The sequence below is a fragment of the Diabrotica undecimpunctata genome, chromosome 7 (assembly GCF_040954645.1).
Source record: "Diabrotica undecimpunctata isolate CICGRU chromosome 7, icDiaUnde3, whole genome shotgun sequence".
Taxonomy (NCBI): Eukaryota; Metazoa; Arthropoda; class Insecta; order Coleoptera; family Chrysomelidae; genus Diabrotica; species Diabrotica undecimpunctata.
In genome coordinates, this window is record NC_092809.1 from 126,971,174 (window position 1) to 126,983,254 (window position 12,081).

Below are 12,081 nucleotides of genomic sequence, written 5' to 3' on the forward strand. Positions count from 1 at the left end.
CTTGATATTCTCAAATTTTAAGCCATTGTTCTTAGTAAAAAAACAAAAATGGCCCTCAAAATTGTCGTCAAGCTTAACAAAAGTATTCACGAACAATCTAAGTTAATTCCACTTGGCTTCTCTTTAACCCTTTTGTAATTATTGTCTTAAAACGTTTAAATGCTCTGTAATCGTTCCAAGGCTATAAACTTGTCGAAATTTATACAATTTAATTCGAAGAGGTGATTCCGCAAAACTTGTATATTGGTCTCAAAGGAAACTGTCGCGGCGAAGATTTGCTTTTGTTCAAAGAGTAATGTAGCAAGTAAAAACTTTTCGAGTGTTTCTGAAACAATTTTTTATTGACGAATGACAATCATTGTCAATAAAGCCCTTTGTTTGAAATCTGGAATTAGCTGGCAGCTTAAGACTATAGAAACGAGAATATTGGTAATATGTTTTTTGTTAAAAAAAATTTTCTTTCGGTCTGCAATCGGTCTAGCCGGTTAAGATAAAGAAAAATGTCACCAACAATATTTCAAAAATAAAAATACCATGCTGATCTATATCAAAAAGTATTCTTTCAAACAAATTTTTAGACCCCTACATCCAAACATAACTTTGGGTATTTCATATAATAAACCATAAATAAAATATAAAATAGAAATGTGTGTAAGTAACTCTTTTGCACAAGTAAGAATAGGGGGAAAAATATTAAATGAGACAGGGAGATCCGTTGTCCCCATTGTTGTTTAACCTGGCCTTAGAATATGTCATGCGAAAAATATATCCAAAAAACAAACCAGACATAACTGCTCGGGGAGCAAAAATCATACTCGCCTTTGCCGATAACGTAGACGCAGTAGCACAATCAACATTAGACATTAAGGATATTTTTTCGAGCTTTGAAGAAGCTGCATTAAACATCGGTCTAAAAATAAATGAAGACAAAACAAAATACATGGTCGTCTCAAAACAAGAACGACGGCGAATAAGGCAAAACATTACTATAAATGATCACAACTTCGAAGTGGTTAAAGAATTTAAATATCTAGGAGCAACAATCACAAATGACAACAAATTAGAGCGAGAAGTTAAAACGAGAATAATGGCAGGAAACAGATCTTTCTTTGCAATGCAACATCTAATGAAGTCAAAACTTCGTTCACGAGATACAAAAATCCGGATATATAATACCATAATACGACCAGCAGTCGCGTATGGAAGCGAAATATGGACGCTAACAAAAAGAGAAATAAATAAATTGCTGGTGTGGGAACGTAAAATTCTTCGAATGATATATGGCCCTTGCAGAGACAGCGTGACAAACGAATGGAGGGGCAGATACAATAACGAGCTAGAGTCTCTACTCGGCCAATAGACTCAGATGGGCAGGGCATGTGATACGCAGTAACGACAATCGCCTTATAAACAATGTGTTCTGGGAAAGGCCAGAGGGAAGAAGGTCTGTAGGGCGGCCTAAAAAAAGGTGGAAAGATGCAGTCAAAGAAGATCTAGGGAAAATGAGAGTGCGACAATGGGAATTACTGGCACAGGACCGACAAACATGGAAGGCAATAGTAAATGCGGCAAAGAGTCACGAAGAGTTGTAGCGCCATTGATGATGATGATGATGATATACCCACTGACCTAATAAAAGCAGATACTGAGCAATCAATAAAAATGTTACATAAACTTTTGAATAAGATATGGACCGACGAAGAATAAAGGAGAGAAAAGAGGGATAAGCTCTACCCAAAGAAGTAGAGCTTAGTATATGCAATAATTGGCGTGAAATCACATTACTAAGCAGGCTTCTGTGCCAAATGATGTGAGTTTTAGTCCACCATTGAAAGACCTGAGTTTCATCGACTTTATAAAGGCCCCCGACCGTGTAAATTGGGTACAGATGTGGAAAATATTAAGATTCTTCTTCTTCAAGTGCCGTCTCCATCAATGGAGGTTAGCGGTTATGGTGGCAAACGTTTGTCTATCTTCAGCTGTTCTTAAGAGTTCCTCAAATCCAAGTCCTGTCCAGTTTCTGATATTACGTAACCAGGACAATTTTTTTCTTCCAATTCCTCGCTTTCCTTCTATTTTGCCTTTTATTATCAACTGAGGGATGTAGTATTTCTCGTTGCGCAACAAATGCCCTAAATAACTGGTTTTTCTTCTTTTGACTGTTCTCAATAGTTCTTTTTCTAAATTGAGTCTCGCTAGTACTTCTTCATTTGTTTTTCGTGCTGTCCAAGGAATTTTTAAAATTCTACGGTACACCCACATTTCAAATGCCTCGATTCTATTCAGGCTCTTTATTTTTAAAGTCCATGTTTTGACTCCGTAGAGAAGAACAGACCAGATAAAACATTTTACAAGTTTTAATCTCAATTTAATATTTATATGTGTATCGCAGAATAGAACGCGCATCTTAAAGAAACTATCCCTAGCTTGAGCAATTCTCGCTTTAATTTCTTGTTCTGGGTCCAGCTTGCAATTAATCCAACAGCCAAGGTATTTGTATTGGTTTACCTGTTCTAAAATATTCCCATTTATTTTTATAGGTAAGGGTCCTTCTACAAAGGATAAACAACTAAACTGGAACACTTAAGTGAAGTAACAGAAGAAATAGCCGCAGAATGTGGAGTCAAACAGGGTTGTGTACTATCCCTTACAATATTCCTTATTTTAATTACTATTTAAATGGGAATAAGCCACAATTAAAGGTTAAAATACTAAAGGTTAAAATTTACTAATGTTTGTATTTTGAGAACGATTTCCGAAGTGGAAATTGAAACGTCAATAAACGTATTTTAACCTTTAATTGTGGCTTATTCCCATTTAAATAGTAATTAATTTAAAACGCCACAAGAAAATAGCTTCATTCCTTATTTTAATAGAATTGTTAATGTAAAAACGTAACTGATGATCGAACAGGCAGAACTTCATTTAAACAGTTAGAAGATGCCTGCTAACTAAACACCAAAATCATATGTGAGCAAAAATGACAAGCTAAGACAGTACTCTAACACGATAGGACTCCGAATAAACACAGAAAAAACCAAACTCTTATAAAACAATAACGACCCAAATAATAAAATAATGATAAACGGCAAGGAAGTAGAAGAGGTAGACAAGTTCACATATTTGGGATCAATCATGAAGAGAAACGGGGGGTGTGAGAATGATATACAGAGGAGAATAATAAAAACTCAATATGAATTCATGGTTTTAACTCGTTGACTGCCGATTGAGTTGCCAAAAGTTGAGTCATGACGGTTTCTATTTACAGGCCGATGACTCAACTCTTGGGTCAAGTGCACCGTATGACATAATTGCTTCAGTATAGCTTAGACCTTCAAGAAGTGTTGAGTATTTTATTTCGGCCTATTGCTAGATATTTTTTAAAAGATATTTACAGTTCTGGTTTTCAAAGAGTTTGAAGTGCATTCAATATGGACGGTGAAATTGTAGGACCATCTAGACCTAAAAGTGCTCGAAAGGACTATAAAAAACCTATAAATCTATGTAAATTATCTGAACAACAGTAAGAAGAATTGCTGAATTCATCAATAGCGATATCAAACTATTTTCAGAAAGTGGGAGTGGCTATAAACCCGATGATGATGAGCTAAGTTCCTACGAAGAAGAAGTCGTAGATAAAACTAATTTAGAAAATATTAACGATTTACATGCTCGTTCAAATAAAAATATCTTCTTCTTGATGTGCCTATCCGTTACGAATGTTGGCGATCATCATGGCAATCTTTATCTTATATGCAGCAGCGTGGAAAAAGAGCTGCACAGATGTTGTATTGAACCAGATTCTGAGGTTGTTTATTCGATTGAAGGTGGATCTACTCTCAACATTCTTATCAGCATTGAACGTGTTAAATAAATTTTGGCAAACAAGCGAAATATCGGAAACACCAAAAATTTAAATCTTTAATATTTGTATCAAAAGTAACCTACTTTACAAAGAAGAAACATGGAAACAGGTCGAAGTTACAACCAAAAACTTTTTTAAGAAAATCTTTAAAAAAATCCTGAAAATATACTAATTATTAGAATAACTAATACAAAACTAAGTAAAAGAGCAAAGAAAACCAACATATCGACTACACCTAACGAAAAAAAAAAAAAAAAAGAAATGGATTGACGATGGGGAAAGATCAAAACAATATAGTGAGACAAGCACTTGAATACCAACTTAAGGGGAAAAGAAAGAGAGGAAGACCAGAAAACAGTTGGAAAAGAACTACACCGAGAGAATAAAATGTATAATTAAAGATATCTCAAAAAAATCCTCGGCTGGACTGGATGAGATTCCCTACTCTATGTTAACACATGTATCTCATAACATATATAAACAATTAACATTTCTAGTAAACCTTTCATTTCAGGAAGGGATTTTTCCCCAAATTCTAAATACTGCTTTAGTTGTGCCTATACATAAAAAAGGTGACAAATCAAAATTTGATAAGTATCGAGGCCTATCACTTTTATCTGTGTTTTTAAAAATATATGAGAAGGCATTTCATACACGTCTCCTCTCGTATATTAGCAAGCACAACATGATAGAAAAGTCTCAATTTGGTTTCCGTAAAGGTATAAGTGTGCAAGATGCACTACTAGTGCTGTGCAATCATATTTTGTCGAACTTTGATAAGGGTAATAAAGTTATCTGTTTGTTTTTTGACTTAGCACGAGCTTTTGAAACTGTAAATCATCCAATACTGCTGGAAAAACTTTATCGTAGTTGTGTTAGAGGAACTGCGTTAAAGTGGATCCACACCTTTTTTTCGAAAAAGTTTAAAAAAATTAAGGTCAATGTGAATGGGAATATAATATTTTCTTCAGAAGAAAGTGTCCTCTCTGGAGTTCCACAGGGAAGTATCATTGGCCCTCTTTTATTTTTAATTTTCGTCAATGATTTAAATCAACTGATAAACGATAGCTCAACATGTTTGGTTTGAAATCCATTAGATAATTTTTCTGATGCAATAAATGTTCGAGTAGAAAACGTGGAACATCAATCAGGCTGTTATGTCACTCAATTTGCTGACGATGCCGCAGTTGCGCTAAATTCCAATAATTTTTTTCATGTAGTACAAAAAGCAAACTGTCTTGTAAAAAGTATGACTCATTACTGTTTAAATAATGCCCTAATCTTAAATGGATCAAAGACCAATATGGTAACCTTTTCACCTTCTACTATGCAGATAAGTCCATTAATAAAACTTGAGAATGGGTCAGTGGTAAATAGCCACTCCACTAAGTTGTTAGGTGTTTACCTGGATTCTAATTTGTCTCGGAGCTCTCACGTTGATTATGTAGTGGGAAGATTATCTGTGCACTGTTATGTTCTATGGCAACTTAGGAATTTTGTCTCCTTAGATATCTTAAAACTTTACTATTTTGCTCATGTACAGTCAATTTTGCAATACTGCTTAGTTTGTTGGGGAAATTGCTCGCGAATTAATGATGTGCTTGTTCTTCAAAAAAAAAAAAATTATTCGTACCATGACGTTTAGAAGGCGCTTGGATTCCTGTAGACCAGTTTTTAAACAATTAAATATTTTAACTGTAATTTCGCTGTATATTTTCAGTTATGATGTTTATGTAAAGTCATATAGATGCAATTTTATTTGCAGAAATGATGTTTCCTTAATGAGTGGCTACAATTTTCGTCACAGAAATGATTTGGTGACCCCTGTTCATCACTTACCATTGTGGGCAAGGGTCCTTTCAAGGGTCCTTGCCCAACATGCGTTCGTTTGTATAATAAATTACCTAATTATGTTAAAGAGTCAAATATTTATGTATTTAAGAGAACAGAAAGACAGAAGGACTTACTTCTGGTAAACAGTTTCTATTCGTTAGAGGAATACTTGCAGGCATCTTTTTAACAATTTGTTGTTTTTGTTTATAATTTATATGTTTTTATTTTAACTGTTTTTATATACTTATAGTTTTTAATGATCATAGGTTGTATTTGATGCATTTCAATACTTAAAAGTCAGATGAAATAAAGAATATTGATTGATTGATTGATACAAAAAAATTGGACTAAGATGAGATGAAGTCAAAAACACAGCAAGAAATAGAAGATAATGGAAATATTTACTACACAGTTTGTCCAGAGAACAAACAAGAAAGAAAGTGCGCTGACCCGGCTAGTCAGTAATCTTATACTTTTGGCCAAGAAACGTATTAGTGCGTATAGTGGAATACTCCACAAGGAGAAATGGAACTAGAGAGAGAGAGAGAGAGAGAGAGAGAGAGAGAGAGAGAGAGAGAGAGAGATATTTATGTTAAATAATGTTCATCTTTTAAAACCTTGCACTTTTATGCACCAAACAACCATCTAAGACTTCTAAATTCTGCTTTATATTCCTTTTGTCATCCTCTGTATAATTTAATTTACAAAATTTCAATATTGGACTACGCAATGCGTTTTAGTATTAATTTGCTAAAAAAAATTCGTTCTGTCGTATAAAAAAACTTTGTCAAGATATATTGTGGGTCACATTTTTGTGAAAAGTATCCCGCTATTTTTTAGTTGCTTTCTCCATTAAGCCAATAAAAAGGCGACGACAGCAGAAAATAAATTAATACCGAACACTTAAGAATGCACAAGGAAGCTGTCTTGGAATTTATATTCCGCAGGACCGATCATAAATAAAAATCCTAAAATGTCTCTGCATGCAACCGAGAATATGCTTCGACTTTGTGGCAAAAAAATAAATTGTAACTAAGCCACTGATAGCGTCGTAATTTACGACTTTCCAGAGAATTACCATAATGGAGGCAGAAAGTCTCAAGGGTCTTATGTTTAAAATCGTAGATAAAAGTGGATCAAGCTCTGTGAATGACTGGAAGCTAAATTAAAAAATTAAGGACAATTATGTAAGCAAATTTTTGTCAAATTGCTTGTTCACAAATCTTTAAAGTTTTTAATAAAATAAAAGAAATTTAAATAGACTCATGAGGGCCGGTTTCACCAACAACAAATAACTCGGTAGCTAGTTATTGGCCGAATAAAATTTATTAGTCGATTATATTTTTTTTTCTTTTGTATTGTTATTTGTACGCCACAGTTAGTTATTCGTGGAATAAGTTTAACAGAACAGTGTTATCCAACTTTCCCTTGGCGCAAGCGCATTGCCTTTATTTATCACTAATCATATCCATAACCTATAAGTAATCTTTGTTGTTGGTTTATCTTTGTTTAATTACTAAAATGGACAGAAAACGTAAAAGAACCCAAAATTATTTAGAAGAGGAAAAGGTAAATCTGCTTTCAATAATAGAGACCTTTAAAGACATTATTGAAAACAAAACAAAAACAGTATTTAGATCAAACAGAAATATTCGCCATGGGAGAAAATTGCTAGTTTGCAAAATACTAGAAAAATATTAGAAATGTATTCTATATTATTCTTTTTATATATTTGACAATAACTTATTGTTCCTAATCTTGTACATTTTAGAATTTTGACAAAGGCAAGGGTTGCCTGACGTATATACATATATATATATATATATATATATATATATATATATATATATATATATATATATATACATATATATATATATATATATATATATATATATATATATTTATCTGTTTCCTATTTCTCTATTTATGCCTTCTTCAACTGAGACGAGGTCATGCTCTTTTCCTTCTATCCTGAGGTTGCCATGCTAGGATTTGTTTAGGAAGTTGATCTTCAGGCATTCTTTGAACATGTTCATACGATCTTAGCTGTTGATTACTAACTTTTACTATTGTTTAAATCGAGGCAATAGAGAATACTTTTGTGTTACAAGAACCTTTACTTGATGCATTGTGATCAAACTATAATTAACTTGGGTGACAACGCAGGAAACATTAATATGCATTGTTTTCATAATATTTACATCTTAACTAAATTTTAGGAGAGAGACAATACTACATTAGAAACAAGCGTGACTACAAGTCTATTTTATCTCTCGCATGAAACTTTCTTTTATACGTTTAAATAGCAAAGTTTATACTTACTTGTAGAGATCTTCTGCTAGATCCGCTGTTAGATCTGCTCAACATCGGAGGTCTCCTCTTCGTAGCTCCTCTACCGGCGAGTAGGTTATTCAGTAGAGATGGACTTCTAGCGCAGATGAACGCATGGAAAGATGAGACTGTAAAGACTCCCAGTTTGTTTAGAGTATTTTTCGTTGCTCGAGACACGTGTGTCAGTAGAGACTGAAACAAAATAAGGAATATTAACTTAAGTTAAGGGTTTTAAGGTTAAGGGTTACGGGTTTTTTATCCGTTAGCTGTTATTTTGGTACCTTAGGCACTATACAACTATTTTTTATGTTTTTATATGCACTTTTTTTTTATAAAAGGAACTGTTAATCGTCACAATTGCCGTTATTGGTATAATTGAAACTCCATGATGTTCCACGTGGTACATACAACTGTAAAAATTAAATATATGGGCTGATTTTTTGTGTAATTGACAGGTGATACCATTTTTTTTACCTGAAAATTTGACTGGCAAAATATATTTATAATTATTGGAAGACGTACAAATGCTTAGGAGTGTGAGAGAACGTTTCGAAAAAATCCTTTATTGCTATATGCCTATATTGCTATTAGCTAAAATATGCATTTTGTCCCGCAGAACGGAACGGGGTGCGATACGTGACGCCGGACAGGACAGATTTTGCTACGGGACAGAGATTTTTGCTACGGGACGGGAAGCGGGACGGTACAGGGATTTTTGCTACGGTACGGGACGGGACTGACACTTTATCCTGCAGGACGTCTTGTATGTCCCACAAATACTGCACTTTTTTTATTGTCTGAATGTTTTGGTAATTAAAGTTATACCAGTATCTGCATTACGTTTGCAACGTAAAAATATTTATACAAATCAAAAGGTTTTCTGTTTTAATAATAACTCATATTGATGAGACATTTAGATTAACAGAAAATTTTAAAATGTTTCCGACAATTCTGTTTGATTTATTGCAATGCACGCCTGATATGCAAAAAATTGTTTTGGTGTACGTTCTCCTAATAAATCGTCACCGACATTACGGCGACACCACTAAATAATGATACCTTTTAATCTAACCGTGAACGTGATAAATAAAAAGAACTTTATTTTCTTCTGTGTCAGTAAATTTAAAATTAATACCATTCAGAATTAAAAAAGCAGAATGGGATTTACTAAAAGCAATAGGTTTCTTAAAAAACTGCAAAAACTTTACAGACTTACTAGAAGGATAAAAGTATGACACGCAATTTTGGTCACGTACATACATTTAGTACTCGACCACCTCGACAAAAAAATTTTAGAAAATAATACTGACCGAAGAAACATTTTTTAAAATTTAAAAACAATTAGAAACAAATTTAAAAAACTCTTTTATAACAGCAGTAAGTAAGATTATCAGATATACACCAGGGAAATAAGCGGAAAAATGTACCCTGTTTGTGACACTCGTCCGGCCAGGCAACCGACAATTGATTTGTGGACTGGCAAATTTAATTTAACATTTATAAAAAAACCTAAATTTTTTACTTATTTTGCCCCTTAAAAAATCTATAAATCCTCTTTGCGTTGATATTGATTGCTTAACGAGGTCGATTATAAACCATTTTAGAGTATGTTTATTATTTCACAGATGGTTATTTCCTCGGTATTCTTTGATCGTTAAGCCGCTCGATACTGCGTTTTAAATAAATATTCCCGTTTAGTGTTTTGTTTATACCAAGTGAACATGGCTAGTGAACTGCGACTAGCCATGTTTAACCCTAGAGTACTAACGTACGTAAATTTTACGTACCGATTTTAATCTGACAGCTACTGAAAGAAAACTAAACATGGCAATGCTTAGCCGCGTGGGCTATGCTATCCTCACTTCATGGTCAATAAAACAAATGAATACTCGCTTTGATTTTAGTTTGGGTAAGGCTTTGACCGTAGTAGTTATAACACTCTGTACATAAAAGATACGTGTGGTTACTATCCGCGTAAAAAGTTTTGTATTTGTATTTGAGGAAATTATAAATAAAAGTGACTTCAGTGATTTAAGTGAACAGAAGATGATCTAGAGTAGCTAGAAAATCCATTTGACAGCGACGATAGTACTGAAGATAGAGACTATGATCCTACACAGGACGAAGAAAATGTCTTCACAAAACTAGCTAATACCTGGGCAGATACAGCAGCAGAAACTCACAAAGAAACAAGAATTACATGCTATCGTAAAAGAACTAAAATTACGCAGCAGCCGTCATCAGAATCAACATACTAATAACCGTATTAAACAAAAATCGTCTGTTATAATATGGAATAAACAGTCTTTAGTAGATAAAAACTGTTATAAGTGGAGGTGGAATAATGGAGGTTGTGAAGTTGCATTCAGAAATATTGTTTATATTTGTCCAGGTCCAACCAACTTAGCTAAAGATGCTATAGAACCTATAGATGTTTTTAATTTATTTTTTATAGATCAGATTCTGGACGAAGTTTTGCTAAGTATAAACAAAAAAATTGCAGAGTTACGAGAGAAGTACAAGACAAAAAAAGCTACTGTTTTAGAAACTACATTGCCTGAATTGAAAGCACTGTTAGGTTTGTTATTTTTATCTGCGGCTTTAAAAAATAATCACCTTTCAGCTGACGTTTTGTTTGATAGCACTTTTGGCTATAGATATAAAGCAACGATGAGTAAAAAAAGGTTTAACTTTTTGATCAATTCTTTACGATTTGATAACTTCTTAACAAGAGAAGAACGTGAAAAAGAAAGTAGTTTTGCTCCAATATCTAAAATTTGGAACTTGTTTATTGCAAACTGTGTCAAAAATTATAAAGATAGTTCATACGTGACAATCGACGAACAACTCCTAGGATTTCGTAGCAGGTGTCTATTTTGCATGTATAAGCCAAACAAACCTAGTAAATACAACATAAAAATACTGGTTTGCGATGTGGCTACGAAATATATAATAAATGCAACACCGTATCTGGGTAAATCTACTGTAACCAACGGCATTCCTTTAGCAGAAAATTTTATCACAAGCCTGACGAGACCTTTACATGGAAGTAGACGTAATGTGACAATGGACAACTGGTTTTCCAGCATCTCTCTTGCGAATAAGTTATTATCTTCCTCTTACAATTTGACAATGGTCGAAACACTACGGAACAATGAAGAAGAAATACCTCCTGAATTGCTCGATAACAAAACTTGGAAGTGTGGTTTAAGTATGTTTGTGTACGATGAAAACATGACTTTATTATCTAATAAACCTAAGCACAATAAGACAGTTCTTCTGCTTTCAACTATGCATTTTTCTGGAAACATTAATTATGAAACAACAAAACCCGAAATAATCCATACATATAATTGAACTAAAGGGGTTGTATGTAGATACGTTTGACCAAATGTCTCAGAACATTTGCTGTAATAGGAAGACTAGAAGGTGGCCGCTATGCATATTTTACAATATGATGAATATTACAGAAGTAAACGCTTTTGTAATCTACCATCAAAATGCAACTAAAACAAACAGGAGCCATTATCAAGATTAAATTTTATGCTGAAACTTCATGAACAATTAACGAATCCGTGGCAACAAATAAGACTCCAAACAGTACCAACTTTATCAAGAAGTCTCAAAGAGAGTCTTTCCATGCTTTTGAATTTAACACACGTTGCTGAAGACCGCCGAGGTCTTCAAGGGAAAGGAAAACGGACTTACTGTAGTTTATGTTCTACAGCAAAGAAACGAATTACAACTACCAAATGTTATGCTAAGTGTGGGAGTGCCTTTTGTGGAGAGCATCAAATAAAAATGTGCATGGAATGTGTACATCAATAGAAGGTTATCGTTTCTATATTTGTAATGTTTATTATATGCACAGGTTTATCGTGTACATATTATTACAAGATTCTGTTCTGTGTCAAAAGTATCTATTTTATATTGTTTATGTTTGGATTATTAATATTTCAATGTTTTTTTATTTGTATCGTTTCTAAATAAACTTCTCTTGAAATTAAACCATTTTGTTTTAATTAGATATGAAATAAAAAGAAAATACC

The 12,081-nt window shown here is 33.4% G+C and overlaps 1 protein-coding gene across 1 annotated transcript in view; it reads right to left on the reverse strand.

Annotated features, from left to right (window-relative positions):
* sif (guanine nucleotide exchange factor still life) overlaps positions 1-12,081 on the reverse strand; it is a 303,831-nt gene that overhangs the window by 154,804 nt on the left and 136,946 nt on the right. Inside the window, exon 4 of the mRNA XM_072539215.1 lies at positions 8,024-8,224. Coding sequence (XP_072395316.1) covers positions 8,024-8,224 — 201 coding nt within the window. The remainder of the gene's footprint in view (positions 1-8,023; positions 8,225-12,081) is intronic.